The 26,181-nt window shown below is 50.0% G+C and overlaps 9 protein-coding genes across 9 annotated transcripts; 6 read left to right on the top strand and 3 right to left on the bottom strand.

Annotated features, from left to right (window-relative positions):
- Nucleotides 1-929: 929 nt before the first annotated feature.
- On the bottom strand, nt 930-3,449 carry N7533_012696 (Golgi transport complex subunit COG4; the record flags this gene model as incomplete). The annotated part of the gene is made up of 3 exons (XM_057109346.1): nt 930-2,174; nt 2,237-2,920; nt 2,943-3,449. The coding sequence occupies 3 exons, from the start codon at nt 3,447-3,449 to the stop codon at nt 930-932; spliced, it is 2,436 nt and encodes an 811-aa protein (XP_056954447.1).
- Nucleotides 3,450-3,975: 526 nt separating this feature from the next.
- Nucleotides 3,976-5,180, top strand: N7533_012695 (NAD-dependent protein deacetylase hst2-1; the record flags this gene model as incomplete). The annotated part of the gene is made up of 2 exons (XM_057109345.1): nt 3,976-4,098; nt 4,167-5,180. The coding sequence occupies 2 exons, from the start codon at nt 3,976-3,978 to the stop codon at nt 5,178-5,180; spliced, it is 1,137 nt and encodes a 378-aa protein (XP_056954446.1).
- Nucleotides 5,181-5,490: 310 nt separating this feature from the next.
- On the top strand, nt 5,491-7,233 carry N7533_012694 (putative hexokinase Kxk; the record flags this gene model as incomplete). Its single annotated transcript, XM_057109344.1, has 6 exons — nt 5,491-5,530; nt 5,612-5,734; nt 5,797-5,822; nt 5,887-6,294; nt 6,357-6,584; nt 6,661-7,233. The coding sequence occupies 6 exons, from the start codon at nt 5,491-5,493 to the stop codon at nt 7,231-7,233; spliced, it is 1,398 nt and encodes a 465-aa protein (XP_056954445.1).
- A 607-nt stretch (nt 7,234-7,840) lies between these two features.
- On the top strand, nt 7,841-8,966 carry N7533_012693 (putative cell wall organization protein/glutathione transferase (Gto3); the record flags this gene model as incomplete). Its single annotated transcript, XM_057109343.1, has 3 exons — nt 7,841-8,239; nt 8,302-8,766; nt 8,820-8,966. The coding sequence occupies 3 exons, from the start codon at nt 7,841-7,843 to the stop codon at nt 8,964-8,966; spliced, it is 1,011 nt and encodes a 336-aa protein (XP_056954444.1).
- Nucleotides 8,967-9,447: 481 nt separating this feature from the next.
- Nucleotides 9,448-11,077, top strand: N7533_012692 (fungal specific transcription factor domain-containing protein; the record flags this gene model as incomplete). The annotated part of the gene is made up of 3 exons (XM_057109342.1): nt 9,448-9,564; nt 9,638-10,188; nt 10,249-11,077. The coding sequence occupies 3 exons, from the start codon at nt 9,448-9,450 to the stop codon at nt 11,075-11,077; spliced, it is 1,497 nt and encodes a 498-aa protein (XP_056954443.1).
- An 82-nt stretch (nt 11,078-11,159) lies between these two features.
- On the bottom strand, nt 11,160-12,811 carry N7533_012691 (Major facilitator superfamily domain general substrate transporter; the record flags this gene model as incomplete). The annotated part of the gene is made up of 2 exons (XM_057109341.1): nt 11,160-11,514; nt 11,595-12,811. 2 exons carry the CDS (start codon nt 12,809-12,811, stop codon nt 11,160-11,162), a joined length of 1,572 nt encoding a protein of 523 aa, XP_056954442.1.
- A 772-nt stretch (nt 12,812-13,583) lies between these two features.
- On the top strand, nt 13,584-16,350 carry N7533_012690 (beta-glucosidase; the record flags this gene model as incomplete). Its single annotated transcript, XM_057109340.1, has 4 exons — nt 13,584-13,704; nt 13,788-14,394; nt 14,461-15,727; nt 15,784-16,350. 4 exons carry the CDS (start codon nt 13,584-13,586, stop codon nt 16,348-16,350), a joined length of 2,562 nt encoding a protein of 853 aa, XP_056954441.1.
- A 1,198-nt stretch (nt 16,351-17,548) lies between these two features.
- On the top strand, nt 17,549-18,546 carry N7533_012689 (uncharacterized protein; the record flags this gene model as incomplete). The annotated part of the gene is made up of 2 exons (XM_057109339.1): nt 17,549-17,579; nt 17,666-18,546. 2 exons carry the CDS (start codon nt 17,549-17,551, stop codon nt 18,544-18,546), a joined length of 912 nt encoding a protein of 303 aa, XP_056954440.1.
- A 1,222-nt stretch (nt 18,547-19,768) lies between these two features.
- N7533_012688 (glycoside hydrolase family 15 protein) lies at nt 19,769-25,278 on the bottom strand (the record flags this gene model as incomplete). Its single annotated transcript, XM_057109338.1, has 6 exons — nt 19,769-20,248; nt 20,307-22,025; nt 22,111-22,516; nt 23,081-23,280; nt 23,373-23,437; nt 23,514-25,278. The coding sequence occupies 6 exons, from the start codon at nt 25,276-25,278 to the stop codon at nt 19,769-19,771; spliced, it is 4,635 nt and encodes a 1,544-aa protein (XP_056954439.1).
- Between the last annotated feature and the right edge of the window lie 903 nt (nt 25,279-26,181).

The following is a 26,181-nucleotide window of genomic DNA, read 5'->3' as shown; positions in this document are numbered from 1 at the left end:
AGTCTGTCACTTTTCGACATGAGGTAATCCAGACTTCAAAAAATTTGGGATGCATTCGGATATTCCGGCTCGGGTCTATTCTCTCTGCCAATTGCGGAAGGACCGGATCTACACCAGAAGGAGTCGGAAGCGGGCTATCTGTGCCTGGTTTTGGAGGTTGATATCCAGTGTGGGGCTTTTCCAGCAGGAGCTATAATATATTATAGGATGAGTACTTACGAGCCCTTATCACCGGGGTCTTCTCTCGAAAAAATGTGTTGACGTCTACCTTATGTTGCACAAGTCTTTTGGTGAGGTTAATATTATTGTTTATAGTAGTGAGACTAAGTAAATTACTATTTTAATATTCAATGTTAATTGTAAATATAGCTAGGTCTAGTCTGGCTCTGAGATTTTGATATAATCTTGTAAGATTAAATATCTTACTACTCTTAAGATATACTATAACTCTGTATAAGATTAGAATCGTTAGACTTTGTAAACTGCGGACCTGTGAATTACTGTATCCGGTTAGCTTTCCCTCTTGGCGAGATGCTTGGAAAGGTCTAGCATGGCTGTCAGCGGGGAGTATGATTAGTATGATTAGGTTAGAAGCTGAGGGTTCCGAGTCTCGTATTTAGGAGCTGGATTTGTATTGGGCTTTGAGACCGGGCACTGAGACCGGGCACCAATCGGATGAATCTCGTATAAAGTAAGGTAGAGACAGTGACTGGAGAAGAGTAGATGTAGGTGATATAGAAAATCAGGCTTGGTTGAAGTAACCTGGCTTCAAACGAGTGAACTCGAGCAAGCAGGGAAGAGCAAAAATGGTAGACTGATCGCATAAATGGATAAGTATATGCAATAGGACAATGCAAGAAAAGAAAAGTGAAATGCTAAGAAAATATGCTTTATACAATAGACCAAATCACCAAGTCAACAGCTTAAATCTACCCCCGTCTAACCATCCCCCTAACACGAATCCTCTCCTCCCGACTCAATTTATCAACAACATCCGCCGCCTCCCCACCATGAAGCACCTCATCCCACTCATCCTCATCCATACTCATAACAAGCGTCATCTGCACACACCTGACAAACGCCTCACGATGCCTATACCGTCCCGTAGCCCCACCAGCTCCAAAACCAACATCCACAGCCGCACTAACAAGACCCGAAATATCGCGCTCCAATCTCGCCGCGCCGAGCGGGTTCACTCGACCCTGGTAAGACCAGAGTCTCTTCTCCAACAGGCGGGCCATGTATGCGATTGTCACTGTGAGCAGGCGGGCGAAGGCTTGCTGGGTGAGGATTCGCGCAATGGGCAGGAGAAGGTCGGACCAGCCTGTTGCAAAGCGGGGGCGGACAATTTCCTTGGTGCTGCGGTTTTCGTCGTATTCTGTTTCTTCGGTGGTGGTAGGTTGGTACTCTATATCTCTAAATGCGTCGGCGAGGATCGGTCGGAGACGTTGTTTGATCACGTTGTTGAAGACGACTTGGATGCCGTCCGAGAGAAGCTCGTTGACCTTTGCTTCAAAGGATGTGGCCAATGTTTGCAAGGTTTGCGCGACGCGTCGGGCGGAGCTGGGGACTGGGAAGAGCGAGCGTAGGTGTTCAGAGACTGGCTCGGTAGATTTGTCGCCACTGCTTTGCGTTGGTTGTTGTTGTTGCTGTGTGCCTGTGTTGTTGGCTACGATGCGACGGATATAGTCGATGGCGATATCGAGGTTGTTCATTTGTACGAGGAAGGCGATCACGATTTGTTCGGGCGGTTGGCCGCCTTGGACTGCGGCGCGTGGGTAGCATTCGTCGCGCATCTTGCGCTGCGTCATGCCGATGAAGTCGGAGCCTAACACGCGGGAGAGGGTCGGGACGACGTTGGTTACTACACCCTCTTGCGAGGTTGCGAGAGACTGTTGGATGACCTTGTTGACGATGTACATGATGTCGTCGACGGCGGATGTAATGTGAGGAGGTTCTGACTTCAATGGTTGACGCATGTTCAAGCTCAATCCTGATGGCGACTCGTCAAGCTGGAAGGCCTTCTCTACGGATCGGCGGAAGAAAAAGGTTGTCATAGCATTGAACGGCCCGACCAGCTTGTCACCGACTTTCTGTGCAAGCGACGATTCTGATAGGAAGGCAGGAGGAGCGAAATGCGCATCATCTTCAGATCCCTCATTTTCAGCAGGGGACTAAAAGTCACTCGGTTAGTTCATTCTCTATTGAGGATGGGATGTGGAAGCATTTCTCTTACATTGCATGTATCCGCCAAGAAGCGGCAGTACAGCGACCACCGACCCAACATGATTGCCATCTCGCTGAGAAGGCCATCGATTTCCTTCATATCAACGCCCTCATCTTCGGGAGTCGGATCCGCCCCAGGCGCCGGCGAATTAGAGTGCTGTTGACCCGGGCGCTGCGCGGGGAGGAAGCTCTGAACCAGGAAAGTGAAAGCGTAGGATTTGATATCCATGAGTTTGCGATCAACATGGCGCTCATCGCTCCACGTATCCAAGATAATGCCACCCTGGACATCAGCCTCGATCTGCAACCGCTCGATAACCCTTCCCATCTTCCTCGGGCCATAGTGGCGTTCGACCAGCCCACCATGCCCATCAATGATCTGGGCAATATGCTCGAACAGCTTTGTCAATGTATTGGCATAGAAGAACCCCTCATTAGCCGTACCCGCGCTCGCGTTGAGAATGCCCCGAGCACGAGCCGCCACGCCTTGACAAACATAACGACCATAAACATCTAATCCGACCTCCGACCGTCCAATAAGCGGAAATAGCTTGAAGAAGCGAGTGATCTTTGCCCCATCACTCTCCTTGACCGCCTTGTCGAATTCGCGCAGGAATAGGCCGCAGAGGGATTCCGCCGCATTGTCCAGTGTCACGCTTGGGGGGGTCCGGCACCTCGGCCGTAGGAACCATCTCTGCAGCAAATGGCCCATTGACGACGCTTGCAGGAACTTGAGACGCCCGATTTAGGTAGCCGGCTGCTGTCTCCCAGTCCTGGGAAGCACCCATTGACCCCGCAACACCTAATGCGCAAGCCTTCAGCTCGGCGACCTGCTCCACCACTTCCAGTGTTGCCTTCACGCGGGCCTGTTCGAGGTCGAGGCGACGGACGGCGCTGGATATGCGATCTGCAGTGCCGGCGGCTTCAGAAAGCATACCATGACTGACGGATCGGGTGGTGCTGGTTTGTGTGCCGATGTGGGCGCGCATCAGATCGAGTCGGCCCAATTCACGGGAGAGGTCCTTTTGGGAGGTGACCAGAGCATCGAGGCGAGCTGTCACAGATGCTTCTTGAGTATGTAGGCGGGATAGAGCAGCTTTGATCTCGGTGACGGAACTGGCATTGAAGACGTCGGATTGCGGGGAGACATCGGAAGGCAATTGCTCGAGTGGAGGTGAGGGGGAGGAGTGCCCATTGGTGGGGATGGTGGTGGCAGTGGCCATCCTGGCTATAGACAAGCCCCCCCTACTCAGAAGAATAAAAGGAAGGATGAAGAAAGAAGGACGAGAAGTTAGAAGAAAGGAGGAAGAAAGGAAAGTCGGGGATGTTTTGATGCCAAATGGCCTGGCCCTTTTGGTGGGCGGTGAAGATGGAGCCTCCTCAATAAAAGAGAAGAAAAAAGACCAAACTCAATGGGAATGGATTATATACAAAGAACTTGGACTGAATTTGTTTGTTGAGAAACATTAGATTGTTGTTATTTTCGTATAAAAGGGAGCTCGCGATTTAGAAGAAAAGGGGATTTGTGTTCGAGCTTTTAGAAGAAATTTGTGGATTTAAAAAGGCAGTTGTGCTCGTCGAGATTGCAACCAAACGTCATTTTCTCCCCATCACGCAAAGTCTCTCTCAACGTGAAATCACCTCGTCTCAGTTCAAACACTCATCCTTTAGCTTTTGTGGCTGCTACACTCCGTCAGAATAGGACACCGCCGCAGACCCCGCCATCGACAGCCTAGGCGCCCTCGTGCCATGGGGAACGAAGAGTCAACTGTATCGGACCAGTCCACTCGGCCTTCTGTGCTGGAGGCGCGCAGCATGGAGGCGGTGGCCAAATACATCAAGCAGAATGATGTGAAACGAATCGTTTTAATGGTATGTCAGATATCCCCCCCCACTCCGAATTGGATGTCTGTCTCATGCAATGCTGACTGTTAATACAGGTGGGAGCCGGAATCAGCACATCAGCAGGAATCCCCGATTTCCGATCTCCAGATACAGGTCTCTACGCCAATTTGGCATTTTTGGACCTGGAGGAGCCGGAGGATGTATTCGACATTGAATTCTTCCGCGAGAACCCCAAGCCGTTCTACGCGTTGGCACATGAGCTGTACCCCGGCAAATTTCGACCCACCATCGCCCATTCATTCATCAAATTGCTCTACGACAAGGGCATGCTGTTGAAGCATTTTACGCAGAATATCGACTGCCTCGAGCGACAAGCCGGGGTTCCTGGGGAGATGATCGTCGAGGCCCATGGCAGTTTTGCCTCGCAGCGCTGTATTGAGTGCAAGACGCCGTATCCAGACGAGGAGATGCACCAGATGGTGGAAAAGGGAGAAGTCCCTCGTTGCGGATGTGGTGGTTACGTCAAGCCTGATATTGTCTTCTTCGGTGAGGCTCTTCCGTCATCATTCTTTGACAATCGCTCGCTGCCGGCAGCGGCGGATTTGTGCATCGTGATGGGGACGAGTTTATCGGTCCAACCGTTTGCCAGCCTCCCCTCGCTGGTTAGTGAGGGGGTGCCTCGTGTTTTGATTAATATGCAACGAGTGGGTGGAATTGGATCGCGACCTGACGATGTTCTTCTACTGGGCGATTGTGATGCTGGAGTGCGCAAGTTTGCCAAGGCGATGGGATGGGAGCAAGAATTGGAAGCGCTTTGGGGGGGAACTGAGCCCGAGGCTAAGATCCAGACCCAGTCGGAGGAGAATGCGCCGCAGGACCGGGACGAACGTCTGCGGGAGGAAGTGGATCGCCTGACATCAGAAGTTGACCGCTCGCTACATTTGACAGATGCTTACGAGCAGCGTGTTCGAGAGAAGCTAGACAAAAGCAATGGCAATAGTGGCAGCAGGAGCAGCCACCAAAGTAACCAACATGGCGGAGAGACAGAATGCGAGACTGTGAGTGGTCTCAGTCATGTATTTCCACACTTGGCGCACCAGGCGCGTTAGTGTTGAGTTGACAGGTAGATTATCATGAAAGAATAGCATAATAAGTTCACCGCTGTCAGCAGAAGTACGTTCAATTGGAGAGCACGGAGTAGAGAGTAAAATAGATGCCATAATATTGACATAATATCCCAAGGGTATCCCAGAATTGTCTCAGAGTTTCTTTCACCTTGCCCACCGCAGCCAAAACAAGCTAAGTCGATCGCTGCCCCACGTCCATCGTCATCCCCACCCTCTCATCCCACTTTATTTCTTTTTCCCTTCCACATTCCCTCTCATCTCATCTCATCTCATCTATCTAATTACTTTCAATATGGTTGGAATTGGTCCTAAGCAGCCTCCTTCCCGCAAGGGTGAGCTTCTCCTTCTCTGCGAGACCCCCCCCTGGCCTACCTATGTCCTTCGCGATTGCTGATGATTCTTATTGTTGCTAGGTTCCATGCACGATCTGCCTCAGAATCTGTTGCAGCAGATCAAGGATTTCGAAGATGCCTTTACCGTGGACCGTGCTAAGCTGAAGGAGATTGTTAACCACTTCGTCAAGGAGTTGGAGAAGGGTACGTTCCTGAATTCTGTGATACATCGAGGTCCGCTGTCTAACAAGGGTTGTTTTCCATAGGTCTGACCGTTGAGGGCGGCAACATTGTGAGAACCCCGCGCATCCACACACATTAGCGACTTAAGATTCAACTTACTGACACCACCATAGCCGATGAACGTTACCTGGGTCCTTGGCTTCCCCGATGGAGACGAGCAAGGTACCTTCCTGGCCCTCGACATGGGTGGCACCAACCTGCGTGTTTGCGAGATCACCTTGACCGATAAGAAGGGCGCTTTCGACATCACCCAATCCAAGTATAAGATGCCCGAGGAGCTCCGCACTGGTACCGCCGAGGAGCTGTGGGAATACATTGCCGATTGTCTGCAGCAATTCATCGAGCACCATCACGAGAACGAGGATCTCGCCAAGTTGCCCCTGGGCTTCACCTTCTCCTACCCTGCCACTCAAGAGTATATCGACCACGGTATTCTGCAGCGCTGGACCAAGGGCTTCGACATTGACGGTGTCGAGGGCCAGGACGTCGTTCCTCCTCTGGAGAACATCCTGAAGAAGCGCGTATGTCGCATCTATACCTCCCCCTCCCCCTTCTCTTATCACACGACTAATATCACCCACAGGGCCTCCCCATTAAAGTCGCAGCCCTGATCAACGACACCACCGGCACAATGATCGCCTCCGCATACACGGACCCCGAAATGAAGATCGGCTGTATTTTCGGAACCGGCGTAAACGCCGCCTACATGGAAGACGTCGGCTCCGTCCCCAAGCTCGCCCACATGAACCTACCCCCCGACATGCCCGTCGCCATCAACTGCGAATACGGTGCCTTTGACAACGAGCGCGTCGTCCTCCCCCTATCCAAATACGACGAGATCATCGACCGCGACTCCCCCCCGACCTGGCCAACAAGCCTTCGAAAAGATGACCGCAGGCCTCTACCTCGGCGAAATCTTCCGCCTGGCCCTAATCGACCTCATCGACTCGCACAAAGACCTCATCTTCAAGGGCCAGGATACTTCCAAGCTCCGCAAGCCCTACCTCCTTGACGCCTCCTTCCTCGCCGCCATCGAAGAAGACCCCTACGAGAACCTCTCCGAGACAGCAGACATCTTCGACCGCGAACTCGGCATCCGTCCTACCGACTGTGAACTCGAGATGCTCCGCCGTCTGGCCGAGTTGATCGGTACCCGCGCCGCGCGTCTCTCCGCCTGCGGTGTCGCCGCCATCTGCACAAAGAAGAACATCGAGTCCTGCCACGTTGGTGCCGACGGCTCAGTGTTCACCAAGTACCCCCACTTCAAGGCTCGCGGTGCGCAGGCCCTACGTGAAATCCTGGACTGGGCGCCTAATGAGAAGGACAAGGTGTCTATCATGGCCGCTGAGGATGGATCGGGTGTTGGTGCGGCTTTGATTGCGGCTCTGACGCTCAAGCGCGTTAAGGCGGGTAACTTGGCTGGTATTCGTAACATGGATGATATGAGGACTTTGCTTTGAGGGAAGGACCCTTTGTTCCATTAGTCCATGGGAAAATACATGATACATGATAGCAAAACATTGAATTTGGTTGTTCGGCGCGATTGAGCGCATTGTTGATCTTGATCCCTTTGGCTTTGTAGATACGGCAATGAAATGCCCTGGACCTACCAATATCACTTCGGTCAAAGGATTGACCAGAGTCAACTGATTTGGTGTTGCTTTAATTAGGCTGTATCTTTGCATCACCTCGATGGACTATCCAGTCGCTCGGTTCAAGACTGTATTCTAGGAAGTGGAGGTAGGAAGTGGAGAGACATGCTGACTTGCCATACTAGTAGTCTTTCCCTTTTCGCGACGCACCTTCCAACTTTGATAATAACATTGAATAATTATTGTCTCGGTAGAATCATTGAGAGGTAATGCCTTCTTGTGGAACGGAATATTTCCGCTCACTCTGATCAATCAGCAGAATGACTGGCGCCATCTCACGTCACTCCAATGGCTCCGTAGCTCCATCCCCCGCCAATGTTTCCTTGGATTGAAGTTCAAGTTGTTATATCTGCATATTCGCATTTGTCTCCAGTCTGTTTCTGTTCAGAAGACTCACTCAACTCGAGATATCAACATGTCCACGAGTACCAAGCAAATTCACGAGCCCGGCACCACCGACGGGTGGCATGGCGTCATACCAAGCACTGAATTCCCCGTCGAAAAAGATCGCTATCATCTTTACATCGGCTACTTTTGTCCATTCGCACATAGAGCAAACTTCGTGCGCCACCTAAAGGGCCTTACCGACTTCATTGGCCTCAGTATCGTGATGCCGTACCCGAAAGGCGATTCCAAAGGCTGGCCCGGATGGCGATTCCCTGCATCTGAAGACGAGTATCCCGGTGCAACAGTCGATCACCTTTTCGGAGAGGACTATCTGCACAAAATCTATTTCCGCGCCGATCCGGACTACAAAGGACGGTATTCGGTACCTTTGTTGTGGGACAAGAAAAGCGGCACAATTGTGTGCAATGTAAGCGCTCTTCCACGCATCGTTTTCTGCAAATGGGCGGTCGGGTTTTTGACTGCTTCTAGGAAAGTGCGGAGCTTCTACGCTGGCTGCCAAAGGCATTTGATCAGTTCCTTGAGCCATCGGTCGCGTCAATCGATCTGTACCCGGTTCATCTACGAGCACAAATCGACGAAATCACACCATGGATGCAGTCCGACGTGAACGCCGGTGTCTACAAAGCCGGATTTGCGAACACGCAGGAAGACTATGACAAGAACGTCGTTACTGTCTTTGCTGCGTTGAATAAACTCGAGCGCCTCGTCGTTCAGAATGGCGGTCCGTTTGTACTCGGGAAAGAAATCACCGAACTGGATATTCGACTGTATGCCACACTGATTCGCTTTGATACGGTCTATGTTCAACACTTTAAATGCAATCTCGGCACTATCCGGCATGATTATCCTGTCTTGAATAATTGGTTGAAGGGGATGTATTGGAATGTCGATGCAGCCAAGGCATCGACGGATTTCAAGCATATCAAGGAAAATGTTAGTCTTGCCAACTTTGTTCAATTCTGTTTTCTCACTCTGATCTTTCTTAGTATACCAAAAGTCATTATGATATCAACCCCAAGGCTATTACGCCAATGGGCCCTTTCCCCGATGTTGAAGAGGGTTTCGAGGATGATTGGGCTAAGTTGAAAAGTGGAGGAGTCCTGCACCCAGCAGTTGTGAAATCTCGAATTTGATTCTTAGGTTGGTAGCTACCTATTTGAAATATAACATGGTACGCTTGCTCCCATATTTTGTGAAAATTTGTTGATGTATGTAGCGGACCTCGGAAGCTACTAGACGTCAATCAGGAAAAAGACTTTTCGTAGTCGCAGCCTTCGTTAGCGTGATGCAGTGATCAGCACACTCAATCCCTACCTTGCTTGCCTATGAGTATTAGAATACAGTTTGGTTGAAATGAATCCAGCCATACAATTATTTCAAATGGAACTATGCCGGTTGAGCGTTTGAGGCATAAAGTACTGGACCGTGATTGGCCAGATGGGCGGGCATCGGAGAATCCACCCACCACGGCCGACTTCTACCTTCCAAATGTTCTCCAGCTCCAACGTCTGGAGCAAGTGTAGTGGTTATGCCTGACGAATTATACCATAATGGTATCCCTAGGACAGATCTCACTACACAGGCTTGTGATATGTGCCGTAAACGCAAGGTCAAATGCCATCTTCTCCCGTCACAATCCTCCCCGACTCCATCACCCTGCCAGCGCTGCAAGAGGCTGAACCTGCAATGTACATTCGTTTCTCCATCAAAAACACGCGGTCCGAAGAAAAGGTATGATCTTATTGGGTGAAATAGAGAATAAAGACTAATAACGCCCGACATGGCTACTAGGATGAACCCACAGGAGCTACATTCCCCAAAGCTCCAAGATGTGACCGATGATCTCTACAGTCGAGAATTATTCAAGCTTTTAATGCAAGACTACCTGGATTATCTATATCCATTGGTGCCAATCATTCATCGCCCCTCTTTTCGTGATGCCCTGCTAGCTGATCAAGACTGCGAGGATGAAGGCTTTTGCGCCGTCACGCTTGCCATCGCCGCGCTGGTCGTGGCGACTTTGGCCAGCAGATTCCCGGTTTATAAAAGCCATACACAACCACTGAAATTTTCTTCTCGAAAGGAATTTGTTCATTCCTGCTACAAGAAAGTCTTGGCCTTACGGAGCTCCTCCTATTTTGACCAACTCAATTTTCAAAAGTTTTCCATACCATACCTCTTCTTTGCCGCTTTCTTACAGCTTGGCGACCACAATTGGTCACGAATGTTGAGCGTCGAGGCCATGCAGATCGCGCGGCTACTCAATCTCCATCGCATCTCCGATTATGAAGGTCTAAACTGCATTGAGACCCAGCTCCGCAAAAAGGGTTTCTGGCTAGTATTCTACTGCTATGTGTGAGTTATGGATACCTCCTTCACATCTTTGATCGAATTGTAGCTGATAGGACCGCTTAGCCATGCCAGCTTACAAAATCTTCAAGGGGAGCGACTCACATACTTGGACCCGGTCGTATTACAATCAGTGAAGGCGGAGGATCTCATCCCCCTGGAGGTTGACGATGAGTTTATCTTTGAGCACGAGGTCGTCTTTCCACCCAATGCGGCCCCCTCTCTCGCCTCCGGATTTATTCTACATTCTCGCATCTTTTGGGCCTCGATCCGAAGTCTTGATTCAAATACGACTGAGCATGAACCTTGTCCGTGCCTGCGAGTGAAAGATTTCGACGCTCAAATAACATATTACCAAACCCGTCTCCATGACTTGAAGCACCTTCTAGAAGATGTTCCGTCCATTTTCCAGTCCTGGGAGCACACAGATGAGGCCTCGACTACCGGGGAACTAGACGACCCAGACGCAGTGCGATACTCGCAGTTTTCGTCAATGAGAGTGAATATACACGTTACTCATCTGTGGCTACAGAGCCTCGTCATGGATCTATTGGAAGCGGCACAATCTCACTGCCAGGCTTCTTTCGACATACGATCTTTGTGGGCTGATCGGGAAGCGTTGTCTCGTCGGCTTCTTCTTATCATCTTCAACTCCCCGCCCCCGGCTCTGGAAGCGAATGGGCTGCACCTTGCGAATAAAGTCCGAGATATTGCAGCAAGTCTGCTGTCTTGCCCATTACATCCAGATGATCCGATATCCAAGCAGGTTGCCGACTACGTCCGGCAATCTACGGACATATTATCTCGACTGGATAGCAGTGAGGGAATTAATATAATGCATCTGCCAACCTGGGTGGATACAGATCGCATTCCTGCCAATGCAGGTGGGAGATAGATGTGAACCTTGGAAGGCACAACCGAGGTAGACAATGAAATTTGTATTTTATTTCGCTTTCCTCAAACTATGAGGAAGAATTTCAAACAGACTCATGATGAGCAATGTTTGATTTATCGACCTTGATATCGCCATTCCCAGTAGCCATTTCGGCAACATCACTGGGCAATCCCTCGGGTCCATCGAAGATGACCGCAATCTCCTCAAGCGAATAGCCCTTGGTCTCCGGGTAAAAGAAGAACGCAGTAACAGCGAATACCACAAGCACCACAATAAATACAATATAGTATCGCCACGCAATCGCAGCCAAAGCGATTGGGTTGACGAAGGTGTTGAAGAACATGCCGCAGATGGTCGAAACCCAGGTCACGGTGAGACCGCGTGATCGGAGACGGTAGGGCCAGATTTCGCAGGGGTATGAGGTCAAAAATGGTGTTCTAGCAAGCGAGGGGTGGTCAGAAAAATGAGAGAAGAGAGGGAGACGTTCTTTTGGGCGAAGACTGGACATTGAACTTACAGTGCGATACAGTATCCAGCGAAGAAAATGAAGAGGAATGGGATCACGGCACCGCCAGTTGCAGTGTTATTCGTCACTGCAAAAGAGCCCGACAGTGCGGTTACAAGCACATAACTGATGAACATGATAGCGGCGGAGGCGAGGAATAGAGGTCGACGGCCGAGTCGGTCAATCAAGAACGCGCCGAGGATGGCGAAGCATAGATCCCACATTTGCAGACAAGCCGAGATCAGAGTTTGGTCGCGAACCTCGGTGACACCGACCGATGTCAGAATCAGGGATAAATAGTAGGAGATAACACCATTGCCAACCCATTGTCCGAACATGCCCAGACTAATCGAGATCATCAGACGGTGACGGTTACCCGGTGTCTTGAGCATCTCGGCATAGCTTCCGTTGCTATTGGCCTCCTTCTCCGCGCGAATGGTGGAGATGATTTCTTGGAATTCATAGTTGACCAAAGGGGAGTTGACATCGCCACCGGCATGGTAGCGAACGAGGATTGCGCGAGCCTCTTCTTCTCGGTCCATGGAGACTAACCAACGCGGGCTCTCTGGTGCCATGAGGAAACCTGGAAGACCGACGAGAGGAACCAAGACTTGCAAGAGAGATGGAAGTCTCCATGCCCAGGAGGATGTGTATGTTCGTGAAGCGAAGACGACCCAAGCGGCAATTGTGCCGCCAACGTACCAACCCGACATGAAGAGGGAGTTGAGAACGCCTCGTTGGGTGGGATACGCAATCTCGTTGATGAGGAGAGGAACGGAGTTTCCGAAAAGGGCAGAGGCAAATCCCAAGAATAGACGTGCAAGCAGAAAGGTTGTGTCGTTTTGACAAGCGGTTTGCGGGGCGACTCCCAGGGCAAGGAAGATATAGCCAACATAGACGCCTGGTTTGCGGCCGTAGCGGTTGGCAATCCATGATGCGGTGGGATATCCAACACCACATCCGAGCCAGTAGATGGCATTGATCCAGCCAAGCCATGACCCTGCGGGATAATCCATGAATTCTTTCCATTGGGTCAAGGCCTCAAGACCATTCATCAATGATCCATCGTAACCGTTAGCCGATGAGTACATCACCAGAGATATGATGATGAAATTGAGTTGTATAAGATGCCCCTGTTTCCACCATGGTGTTAGGTTAGGTGGAAGAACAGCAGCAAGACGATCTTCCTCAGCAGGCTTGCTGCTGGCATCAGCGCCTTTTGCCCCCATTGTATAGATTAAGAAGAAGTGAAGATCAACGAAAAACAGGGAGAGAACCGAGAGGATAATCAGGAAAGACGAGAACCTTTTAACTAGAAAAATGAGATGCCTCAAGTGCCGCTATTTTCCGATGGTACCATCATCGTTCCTCTAGGGGCGTTTTTCCGGGGAGCGTCTACGCCCTGACTCGGAACGAATCCAAGAAATTCAAACGAGAAACAGAAAGAACTGGCCAATCAGCCACTTTCGCAATTGACTATCTCCGTTTCAAGTTAGAAAATTTCGGCCACATGGTCACCCGATGGCATCGCTCCAGCCGGTCGGGAACGTAAATGCGGGATGATTGTGTGGAGGACTGGGGACGCCGGGGTCGGTATTCGATAATTTACCAGCCGACGCGGAGGCGGAGAAACGGAGAAAAGGAGAAACGGAGAATAAGCCAACAAATCGCAGTTGGTCAAGTTTGGGTCTCGGGCGTTGTGGTTCAATCAGCTTGCGTAGGGATATACTCGGTGGAGACAGTGACCCGCCAACAAAGTGTACACACACCCGATGGGTTAAACTCATTGCGTAGTAGGGCCCCCCTGCGCGATGAGAGCTCTGCACGCGAAATCTTGATCCATTTGAACGCGTTGATGGATTATTATGGGTACATGTACCAATTCTTGGTTTCCCGGGGGTACTTAGACAGCCCACGCTCACCGGGTCTCTTGCTCGATGTAATAATTTATTCCTCCTTTCCTCTCCTGCAAGTCGATTCGTCGCGAGAGGAATTAGCACAATGTCGACAATTGAAACATCGCCCACGAAAGTGGACGAGTCATTTTCTCGGATCGCAGAGGCCGACATCGAAACAATCTTGAAGCAGCTCACCCAGGATGAAAAAGTCGCGCTTCTAACAGGTCCGCCTATCCCCATCACATGCATATGTGCAAATTAAAGCAAGAAGAAAAAGAGTGACTGACATTCCCTTTTCCTCTAAAAGGAGACGATTTTTGGCACACCGTACCAATCCCCAGACTTGGAGTCCCGTCGATTCGAGTCTCGGACGGCCCGAACGGAGTACGAGGTACTCATTTCTTTAGCAGTGTCCCGGCAGCATGTCTTCCCTGTGGAACTGCGATCGGCGCAACCTTTGATAGGGATCTGGTCTTGGAAATCGGCCATCTTCTCGCTGCTGAGGCGAAAGCCAAGGGCGCTCATGTCATTCTGGGACCGACCATCAACATCGCACGAGGCCCACTTGGTGGCAGAGGCTTCGAGTCCTACTCTGAAGATCCGATGCTGTCCGGTATCCTCGCAGGCCATTACTGCAAAGGTCTTCAGGAAAAGAATATCAGTGCGACCTTGAAGCACTTTGTTTGCAATGATCAAGAACATGAGCGCATGGCGGTGAACTCAATTGTGACCGATCGCGCCTTGAGAGAGATCTATTTGCTTCCATTCCAGGTTGCGATTGCCCTGGGTAAACCAGATGCGATCATGACTGCGTATAACAAAGTGAATGGGTTGCACGCCGCAGAGAATCCTACCTTTCTTCGTGACATTCTTCGTGGCGAGTGGAGCTGGGACGGTTTGGTGATGAGTGATTGGTGAGTAGCCGTATGAAAAACAAACAAGTACGGCCATGTCGCTAACGGTCTGACGTCCATAATTAGGTTCGGAACATACAGCACCACCGAAGCTATCGATGCAGGCCTAGATTTAGAAATGCCCGGTCCGCCGAGATGGCGCGGTGCAGCCCTAAACCATGCGATCACATCCAACAAAATCACAGCAGCGACATTAAATGACCGTGTCCGCGCTGTCCTCAAGCTCGTTCAAAAGGCAGCTAAATCAGGCGTGCCGGACCATGCACCCGAGACACAGTTGGATCGCCCCGAAGATAGGAAACTACTGCGGAGAATTGCATCGGAGGCGGTTGTGTTGATGAAAAACGAGGATAATATTCTTCCTTTGGACAAGCAGAAGAAAATCGCGGTGATTGGGCCCAACTCGAGGATCGCCACCTATTGTGGTGGAGGAAGCGCAGCACTGAACCCGTATCGTGCTGTGACACCCTATGACGGCCTCGTGGAAGCCGCCCAGGGCGGCGTTGAGTTCGCTCAGGGCGTTTATGGGCATCAGATGCTGCCGCTTCTCGGCAAGCATCTTCGCACCGAGGAAGGCGCCACTGGATTCTCGTTGAAAATCTTCAACGAGCCTCCCACGGTTGCGTCACGAAAGCCCCTCGAGACCCGGCAAGAAACTGATTCCATGGTCATCTTCATGGACTATAGCCACCCAGAGCTACAGCCGACCTGGTATGCGGATGCAGAGGGAACTTTCGTTCCTGAATCCTCCGGTACATATGATTTTGGTCTCACCGTGCACGGGACTGGACGACTATACGTGGATGGGGAGCTTCTGATCAACAATGCCGACGTCCAGAGGGCGGGAACTAGTTTCTTTGGAAGTGGAACTAAGGAAGAGATTGTGTCTATTGAATTGGAAGCTGGCAGGAAATATAAGATCCTTACACAATGGGGATGCGGCAAGACGAGCACCTTCAAAGTCCCTGGCGTTGTTGATTTTGGACACGGAGGTTTCCGATTTGGTGCTTGCAAACAGCTTGCGCCTCAAGAAGGCATTGCTGAAGCAGTCAAAGTGGCTTCTACAGTTGACCAAGTGGTCCTGTTTGCTGGGTTGAGCTCTGAATGGGAGTCAGAGGGTGAAGATCGAACCACCATGAAGCTGCCACCTAACACGGATGAGTTGATCTCGAAGGTTCTCGAGGCCAATCCGAATACAGTCGTTGTGATCCAAAGTGGAACACCGGTTGAGATGCCCTGGATTGATAATTCGAAGGCCGTGCTCCATGCTTGGTATGGTGGAAACGAAACGGGCCATGCTATTTCGGATGTCATTATCGGTGATGTCAACCCGGTAAGAAAATATCCAGTGAGCCATATGATAACCTCAGCTAACAAAGTTGCCATTAGTCTGGAAAGCTTCCTCTCACATTCCCACGACGACTCAAGGATAACCCCACATTCTTCAACTATCGTTCAGAAGGCGGCCGCGTGCTGTACGGTGAAGATGTGTACGTGGGATACCGCTACTATGACAGTCTGGAACTTGACCCGCTCTTCCACTTCGGCCACGGCCTTTCATATACCACATTCGACATCTCAGACCTCCAGATGACGAGGGACACCGAAGCTACATTGCAAGTGCAGTGCAAGGTGCAAAACACGGGCCAGAGGGACGGGACTGAAGTTGTACAAGTGTATATCGCTCCCTTGTCATCTCCCATCAGGCGACCAGTCAAAGAACTGAAGGAGTTCAAAAAGGTGCGAGTACAAGCTGGTTCAGAGGAGGTAGTGACCATTCCACTGGACCTTGTTCGTTCAACCAGCTTCTGGGACGAGAAGAGCAGCAGCTGGTGTAGCCATAGTGGCTCCTATAAGATCATGGTCGGAACAAGTAGCCGTGGTGAGTTCTTGGAGGAGGTGCTGGAGGTGGCTGAAACCACGTTCTGGTCTGGCAGTTGGGATTCACCAATCTGAGTTTATGATAAATCTTTACTAGTAGAATAAGATATTCCATATTCTGGTATTTCGGATTACAAGCTACATCTCTCCTTGACACTACTCATAGTACTTAACTACGAGTTAACTAGTAGTTGCCCAGTCCTGCCAGTGTCCACGGTACTAGTAGTAACTGAATACTAGCTGGTCAGAACTTGAACTGAGGACGTCGCAGGTTCAATTTGATGCTGGGTCTTTCCTTTTACAGTATTGCTCACTTCCAGTTCATTCTCAACTCCAACCCCAAGTTCCAAAGTTCCACTCCTTCCCCTGTACTCCTATTTTCATTATTTCCTTCGCCTCTATGGCTGTCGCTGCTTATGCCTTAGCCTTCGCTCTTGGCCTTGGATTTGGCTTCCTCTTCGGTGTTGGCTTTATCTTTGGCTTCGGCGACGCTTCTATCTTTGGTTGCTATGTCATTACTATTATCTTCGATCTCGAATGAACATATCCATGTCGATCTTTTAACAGGACGATGCATTCGTCTAAATATCACGCCAACCCTCTCAGTCGGTTCTCGATGCAATCTTTCATCAATACCCCCATCTAATTCATCTCCCAGGCTGGGAATTCCGAGTACGCATCCTCCGATATATTATCAATACGGGAAGTCCTTCGGTTGGCATCAACATTTTTACCATTACCTACCTAGGTAAGTACTACCATGACACCTGGGCATAAATATGGATGGATCATTCTATGTTAATTCTTGTTGTGATCTTTATTGTTCAACTGGTTGAACATTTTTGGATTAAATACTAGTATCAGATTCTACAAGACATCGGAAAATGCTACTAGTAGTTCTTACTGGGATTTTCTTGATATCCAATTTCCCTCCCGAATAGGATTATGACTTTTTGCCATGGCATAATTGTGTCTCATACTATAGTGATCGTAAAGGTACTAGTAATTTTCCAGTCCCTCTGGTTGACCTCTGAGTTGGGAAAGTGCTGCCCAGAAAGGTATGCGGCGATGATGGAACCATGGGATGGGATGTGCCGCCATACTTCATCAGTGGCTCCAACAGCAACAACACCTCCCTTCTTATCTGCATCCTGCACATTTGTTTCAAAATCATTTGACATATAACATCAGAAAGTACTCTTGTCACATACAGTTTACTGCAAAATTCCCTATAACTGTGACCCGAACGACACCCAAACTTGAAGCGGCCATCATGGAAACTCCGAGTCCGCAGGTGTCACCAGGTGAGTACTACTATCACGGCACCTTTTACTCAACCAGAGCTCATATTTTACAGTTATCATCAAGACACTAATAGATGCTATACTAGCTTTCTACGGACCCGAGGCCTCAACCTCAACCTCAATAAATCAGCCAAAGCCCCGGGCCAACTTGCCAACTCCTACGCCTCCCAACTTGAACAACACCGCCAGACCCCGACCAAATATATACAACTACGAAAACCCCACCAAATGGGCCGAATTCAAACGCATGTGGAAGGGTGATTTCGAAAGCGACAAAGAAGAGTACCGTTGGAAGAAAAAATGGGGGATATCTCTTTCCATCTTCATCCTGCTACTCTTCATCCTCCTTATTGCAGTGATCGGCATCTACTACCACCCTCCGGCGGAGCGCATCAATCGCTCATCAATCACGAACGCAACAAAGATCCATGAAGTGACTATGACCACTACCATTACGGCACTAATCCCAATTTCTTCCGACAATGGCGAGAATACCCATGTCACAATGGTGCGATCAACTGACGCCTCGCTTCCCACGCCCGCTCCTATTCAGGATCAAGAAGCCGAGCACGGTAATCAAGTTAAGCACATGCAACAAAAGGACGACGCTTCGATTTTCAAGACTCGAGCCTTCAGCAGCGTATCAGCCCCTCCTTACCTGGACGCTTGCCAAACGAATCTCGAGTGTGACTGGGGATACCGGTGTATTGAAGAAACCTGCTACCCTGGCTGTGATTCCGACAGTGACTGTCGCGACGCACACAAGTGCGAGCATTGGAAACATGATGGGCCAAGTTATAAATACTGTATGGTTGCGCGGCACAAGGAGTGCCGCGCTCACCTCGAATTCTGCCGCAATGACAATGAGTGCTGTTCTGGTCGGTGCGAGTCGAAGGGGAAGTGGAAGCTTTGCCAGCCCAGTACAGGTCGATCGCAACCATCTGATTCGAATGATCTTCGACCTTGAGCTCGTGTTGATTGATTTGTGAATGATCGTTTTGATTTTGGTCTTCGCTTTCTGTTCTGTTGAGTGTGTTAGCAGGGTGGGATTGGGTTTTTATTAGGTTGCTCTCTGAGATTATAAATGGTTTCAAGGTTCCAATTAGCTCCATCGCGGCGTTTTCATGTGGTCGCGGTATTAGTGTTGACAGGAATGCTTTGTGGTTGGACGTTTTGGTCAAGTTGATGATGTGTTCTTTATATCTGTTGAAAGACAAATGCCTCGAGTTCGTTCCAACTCCTCTGCTCACACTAGCTGGTAGCCAGTCCTTGCTCTAATATCTGAATCAAAACTTGAACGAGCTGACTTCAATCTGCCTTTCCATTGCATCCATAAATGGATCTGTCGCATTCAATACATACTCCAGTAATCATTCAAGTTGCTCGGTTCGGTATTAAAAGTTTATTAAGTTAAGCGATGTAAATGGAGTTGTACCAGTGGTGCGCGGTGGATGGTGCGAGCATGTCGGTTTGGTTGACGGGTTGGGAGAGTGAGTGGATCCAGTCATTCATGTCGACGCCGAGGTATTTTCCTATTACACAGCTTATGTCGAGGTCGAGGTCTCCTTCAAAAAGGCTTGGTTTGAGGGTTAATAGGGAGCGGGGAATTTTTTTCATCTCTTCTTTGGGGCTGGGGCTTGTTGGATGTGAGAACGTACGCCAGCCCCGGCGACCCATTTTGGTGGTTGTTCGGGGTTCCTTTTGTAGTGAGATAGAGGTATGTCGACTATGAAAATGAGATGTTGTGAAATATGCTTTAAGTAGAGAGATACCAGTGGGGTTGTGGAGTGGTGAAAGGTAAAAGCAAGTCCACCCTTTTACCCGTTGGCAGGAGATTTCACAGGGGTTTTACGGGATTTGGACATTGAAACCTAGGCCAGTGGCATTCTAGATCATCAATCTAAAGATTTTCCAGTATCATTAGCAAATAACTGCCGAGACAAAGAACCCTACATTGACGAAAAAGATACGTTGGGGATAATAATCTCGTTCTGAATGGATGTAATGTGCACGTTGGTATCATATAAGAAAAGTAAACACCTGAAGTTCATCTGGACACCAGAATATGGAGGCAGAACACCCTGGAATGAAAGGGGAAACGCAGGAGGTGGGAGGAAGTGCGCAAAGCACTGAACAAAAAAGGGTTTAAAGCAAGGGCAAATGAGAAAGAGAGAAGAAAAAAACGCCATTCAAAGCACACCATGCCGTGCCTTGAAGATGGATATCTTATCGTCATAAAAGAGAATTTCTTGCAGCCGAAACTGGACGCGCTCAGCGCTGTCATCATCCGCTTCGTCGTCGTCATCATCATCGTCCAGATCACTAGAGAGAAGGTCTGACCCGCCATCTGTATAAGGGGCAATATCAGGTTCGTCATCCGGCATTGACATGGCGTCGACCTCGGAAAGATCGTCGTCTCCTGTCATAACGGTTTCATTGACGGTTTGGTCGTCAAAGTCCAAGTCTTTCCCGTCACCGGCTCCTTCTTGAATCTGGTAGCATTTCAATTGGAGGCCAATGTATGTCATATTGAGCTCTGGGCGAATGCTGACTATATCGAGGACTTGGAGAGCGAGTTCCTTCAGGTCAACCTTGGCGCTGTGACTGATGTGGGGAAGGTACAGCGCGCGGAGCTGGGGCATGTTCGGGAGCCTTTGGAGGAAGTAGTGCTGAAGACTTGGTTAGTTCAGGGATTCAAATCGGCAGGGAAAAGTTATTTCCACTCACCCAGTCTCGGTAATTCATTGCCATTGCCAACTCTCTCAATTGCGGAATCTTCCCACTTGTGACAAACGAAATGATCTCGTGGTTGAACACCCACTTATGCCATTTGTGGCTCAAGTTGTCTGTGCCATCATGACGGTCCGATGCATCGATTAAAACCTTGCGCAGGCTCAGTCGATGTTTTCGCAAGATATGTCGGTAAATGGCATCGATTTGAACGTTCGAGTCGTGCCCGGGTGATTCGTGCAGGAAAACGCTTTCCAGGGTATTCGGGGCGAGAGCATCCTTAATGAAAAGCATCAAGAACGATGAAACATTGTCGGTTCGCAAATTTTTGATGTTGAGCGAATAGTCAACCGCGCTGACGCTTCCCCGGCCCCAGCTCCCATTCGCCAGACGTTTCGCTGGTGTTGCTGGTGGTGCATATTTACGACGAAGAGCTCTCCATAGATGCTCATGGTCATCGCATCGCATTAGAGTGAGCGTTGTGAGACGAGTCCAATCGATAGTTGGGAGGAGGGTTGAAATTGAAAGAGGTATTCGTTCTAGCTCAAGCAATTCCAGGTGTAGCTGATCTCCACTGGCGTGGAGAGCCGACATGAGCGGATGTGGCTTGGTGGGAGCGGCATGAGAGGCTGTCAGTTGTGGGTCTTTGATTTCTTTGTTAGCTACCGTAGTGCCTTTCTCGGATTCTCGAGGGGTGGTTTCATCATGTTGAGATAATTCTTTCTCATTCTTCTCCGTCAGTTTACTGGGGAGCTCCGACGCGACCTGCAGTTCGGAGGCCGACGAAAGGGCCACCCGATCCTCACGCAGCCTCGACTTATCTTTGGAAAGAATGCTCAACAGTCCACCGTGTCTCGGCCAGCTGAGTACAGCATCGGCGGCATCGGAGTCTTTGGCACAGACGAGCCAGTCAGAAAGATGTGCCTTCAGAGAGACTCCAATTCTCAACTCAACAAGACGGTGACGGGACCGCTCAATCAAGACCGCTAATTCCTCCACATAGGCCGGTTCATCGATATCCAGCACGGCCACGCTCTTCAAAGCCGGCAAGACGGATAGCGAGGGGTGTTCAACGTGCTTGTATCTCTTGAACATATGGGAAGCAGCCTCGGAAGCCGGCGCAATCCTAAGAACATTTTCCGAATTATCATGCCATCGCACCCAAACCTTGTCCAAGCGACAATCATGGCCTAACCTATCCGCCAGCGAAGCAAGCGCCAACCAAATCTCACGAACTACACCGGTAGGCATATCCCAGATGAATGTCTCGAGGTTGACCATTCGGGCGACGGCCAGGGCTACCAGCGTCCCCAGCATCTTCCCCACCTCCCTGTTGACCGAATACTCCTGCACCCAGCTCAGCGGGCCATTGCCGATCGAAAACGTGCGCGTGTACTGCGCGTAATAATTTCCCCGACGCGAGCGAGGCCCCTTGCTTGTCTCTCGCTCTTGGTGGTCACGGTCGGAACAGCCGCAGCTCGAACAAGTGTGTGTCAATCTGTCGAGCCGAGATGGGAGTTGGTTGAAGACATCTTCACCCATAACCAAAGTGGAGAGGCCGTAAGATAGGGCGTCCACGCCTGAATAATCTTCGCTTGAAGGGTTTAACGACTCCGGCCAGACGATGTCGAAGCGCGAGTACATATGCGGGATGGTGAGACCATGCAGGGCAGAGCATGTCAGAGCGAGGGAAGTGAGGTCATTCGTGTGCGTGATCTATGGAGGGGGAAGAAACCAAGCGATGTTAGACATGCGTCGACATAAGATTGGACTAGAAACAAGGCGTGTACTGTTGACATACCTCTTTCACGACATCCTTGAGGATATCAAGGGGAAGATCTAGCAGTTGCATCGATTTGGCTTTCCATTTCTGGTCACTTGCGACAGCAGGCATCGAGGCTGCTGTCAAGGGAGTCGAGGTTCGAGTGGTAGCTGACTCCTCGGAGCTATGATTCGACTCAGCCTGGTGCAAATGGACCTTGCTCAAAGTATTGGAAAGATGATTTTTCTCAAAGCTATCATCCGGATCGAGTGAGGCGGTGCTGTGACTTGAGACGAAGTCCTCTTCCCCCTCTTCATCTGAGGATAATGCCCGATCGGAGGCTGGCCGATCGGCCCAATTCGAGCAAGCGCCCGCCATGAGGGGAAACAGTGATGGGGCTAGGTATGTGGGAAGGGCTTGAAGGGTGAGGATCGACTTGGATGTTCTGAGCTCGGATCAACTCTGAAGAACATAACAGAAACCGAGAGACTCAGCAGGTTTCCGTATGTCGCTTCAAAGAGGCCCAGGAGGTGTGCAAGGTGGTCTGGGGAAGCAATAAGCTAGTGGAGTGACCGGCGGATCGCGACCCGCGCGGATCATCATGCGTTACGTAATCATGAGTCGATCACCTGCCCAGCACTAAAAGTAGAGTATGGGTGTATTCGAAGAATATCTAGAGTATATAGCTGGGTAGGATAACAAGTAGTATATACTATTATGTCTGGTCCTTTAACACTGCCAAGCTATCCACAAGAACGCTAACTTGAAGTCGATTGCGGCTCCTACCTAGGTAGTCCACCTGGGCAGTGGAGCTAAAATAGTCCTACTAGTACTAGTATACTAGGTTCACCCCGAAATCGAAAAGGAAACCATTTCCTAGAACCTTGGAAGGTCAAAGATCAAAGGCAAGTAAATTCATAATTAATACCATCTACTAAGCTAGTAAGAGAATAAAGAACTTGAAATTTTTGAGACGCAACGCAGCACTGTTCGCGTCTAAACACCTGACCGAGCCAATTTCTCCAAGTTGATAGCCGCGCTTATACAAGCCAGATGACTGAAAGCCTGAGGTGTATTTCCCATCTGCTCACCTGAAATAGCGACCTCTTCAGAGAACATTCCCAGGTGATTAGAGTATGACAAAATATTGTCAAAGTGCGAGAGTGCGAGTTTCCAGATGTTCGGAATGGGGACATCGAAAGCGGCAGCCTAGATATTTCACGACACGCATCAGGGTGCCCGAGTTAGCAATAGCACTTCAAGTTAAGTCACCAGGGTTGCACAGCAAGGAGATAATTTACCCGGGCCATGGCCTCGACGAGCCAGAAAGTAACCATGATAAAGGCGCCCTCGCCTCCACCCACACCTGTACGACGTGAACGTTTAGTAACCACCCAGGCGTCCAGATCGGGGGAAGATAGGGATCTCGAGCTAGAACATACCGCCATTTGCCCTCACATGGTCGTATCGGAAAACCATTTTGGCGCTGGAGAGCCCCTCTTTCTCGGGACTCTTTAGGATCATCTTCAGAGTGCTGATGAAGCGGGGATCATTTGGTGCGACAAAGAATACCAGGGGAGCAATCAGAATCGACGCATCTAGAACTTCAGGGCTCTCATAGCTTTGACAAAAGTGACCACGTTCCTTGTTGTACCCCTTTTCCATAATCTCATCGTAAAGCTCGTCGCGTACTTGAATCCACCTGAAGCGATCAGGGCAAGGTAGACTGGCTCGTTTCTCTGCAAGGCGAATGCCACGGTCCATAGCCACCCACAACATCACTTTGGAATAGATGAAGTTTTGGATCTGGCCACGAGACTCCCAGATGGACATGTCCTTCTGGTTGCGCACGCCAACGACATAATTCACCAGGCGACGGATCGAAGACCACTGGTCATAGGTTATAGGATTGCCATGTTTGTTATAGAGGTAGATGCTGTCGAGCAGTTCACCATAGATGTCCAGCTGTGTGTGGAAAACGGCTGCGTTTCCGATTCGCACAGGCTTGCTACCCTTGTAGCCATCGAGATGATCCAGCTCCACCTCGGGAATGTCACACTCGCCACGGATGGTAAACATCAACGGGAGCAAAGGCCGCTTGGAACCTGCCTCCATTTCTTTGGCAGCATGCGGGAAGATCCGGTCAAAGATAAAGTTGACGTAGGCTTCCGCCTCGCGGCTGTATCCCATTTTGAGGAAGACGTAGAGCGTGAAAGCCGTATCGCGCACCCAGGAGTAACGATAATCCCAATTTCGTGAGCCGCCCACGTTTTCGGGAAGCGAGAAGGTGGGCGCCGCGACAATTGCTCCGGTGGGCTTGTAGGTAAGCAGCTTCAAAATCAGCAGGCTGCGCTCAACGGTTTCCCGGTAGTGTCCTCGAAAGGCGCATTTGCGCGTCCAGTCCGTCCAGTAATCGGAGGTCTCCACTTCCATTCTAGCAAAGTAGGCAGCCATTGTTGCAGAGCTTGGAACAGCCTTCTCGGGACTGTGCAGCACAAGGTGTACCGTTTGTCCCTCAGACAGACGAATCCAGGCAACCAGACCCTTGCCTTTCATTCCCGGACGTTCTTCCAATGTGAACCTAGCCTCGGAAAATCCAATTTTCTCGGGTTCTCTTGAGTCGGCGAAGATCTCGAATTGCAGTCGCTCTGTGTCACTCTCAAAGTGGACAGTCTGAAGCCGATGCTTGGACATATCGTTCTCCAATTTTGCACGGGCATTGTGATTGTCCTTGGCATAGTTGAAAGCGGGGAACAGCTCGACTTTCACTTCCATGGAGCCGCGACTGCATTCTAATTTCCTAATGAGACCCGAATGCTGCAGCCCAGATTTGAAGCGATTAGCCCCGGGTTCGTTACATGGACAGTAACCGGAGAGCAGACGGCTCGACTGGGCGCTCTTCTTGGGCGAGACAGGGAAATAGTCCAGCATTATGACAACGCCATCTTCATTGCTCCAACGAGTTTCGAGCAAATTTGAATATGGCAAATATCGCTGTTTGCTATGAGGGTCGATGACGGTTTTGTAAGGCTGCACCGACCAATATCCACCGATCTTGTCATCTAACAGGCGACAGAATACCGAGGGGGAATCGAAGACCGGCCAACACATATAATCCAAGCTACCAGCCTTGCTAATGAGGGCACATGTATGCATATCTCCAATCAGACCATAATCCTCAATGGCGTTATACTGAGTTTCTGCCATGATGCCGATTGAGAATGGACTTGAAGGAGACAATACCCTCCAAGAATCAACAAAAGAAAGATAAAAGGAGGTAAAGATCGAGTCGTGTATTTCTGTCGATGGAACGTCCTGAGGATCACGATCTCCGACGTAGGGGTGTGAGAAGAGGGAAATATCCGATCAAGGCTCCTCGCCTACGCTGCGAGGCATATATGAGCCTAGCCGCCGGCCGGGAACAATGGAAACCACGACATGATGATGCCGCAGTGATCAAAAAATTGCACTGAGGTCATTACTATGCTTGAGTATATTGCCCAATCACCAGCCTTGGAAGCTTCAAGTTGGTCGGTAGGAAGTGAGGTAGCGGGGTTTGGCACCAGGTTAGCGAGCACATCATCATTATGGAAGTAGGTCTACACCATGGCCTCGGGTTAATCATTTCCCAAGCTCCGTAAATCTCGGTGGAAATGACCAGTATGTGCTAGCGGATGCAGATTCTTTCATCGTGGGACCGCGGAAAAGACAGCGGTTTCAAGAAGGACCACCGGTCGATCCAGTGCAATTTCGCAGGTTGACCCATGCCACGATGCGGTCAGTTACAGTTGATATAAGATCGGTATCCCATTTTTCCGCACATAATATGCTGACCCCTTATCGGGCATAGGTCACCGGAAGTCACAGCCCACCAATAAACCACACTGGTAAGGACAAGCTGAAATCCCCTGGGACCCCGGATCGACCGGATTGTGGATCTTGGTGAAAGCCCAAGTGGATCGAGTGGCGACCAGTCATAAGAGAGGAGAGGTTGGAGGGGGAAAAGAGGAAGGGAAAAGGGAAAAGGGAAAAGAGAAAACAGGGCCAATACCACAAGGGCACCATCAGGGAAAGGTAAGCGTGACTGGCATCCACCGCCCAAAATTCCCA

The sequence above is a fragment of the Penicillium manginii genome (genome assembly GCF_028828005.1).
Source record: "Penicillium manginii strain IBT 31320 chromosome Unknown utg000009l:1.0-3297300.0:1.0-3298630.0, whole genome shotgun sequence".
NCBI classification, from domain to species: Eukaryota; Fungi; Ascomycota; class Eurotiomycetes; order Eurotiales; family Aspergillaceae; genus Penicillium; species Penicillium manginii.
This window is presented reverse-complemented; position numbering and strand designations above follow the sequence as displayed.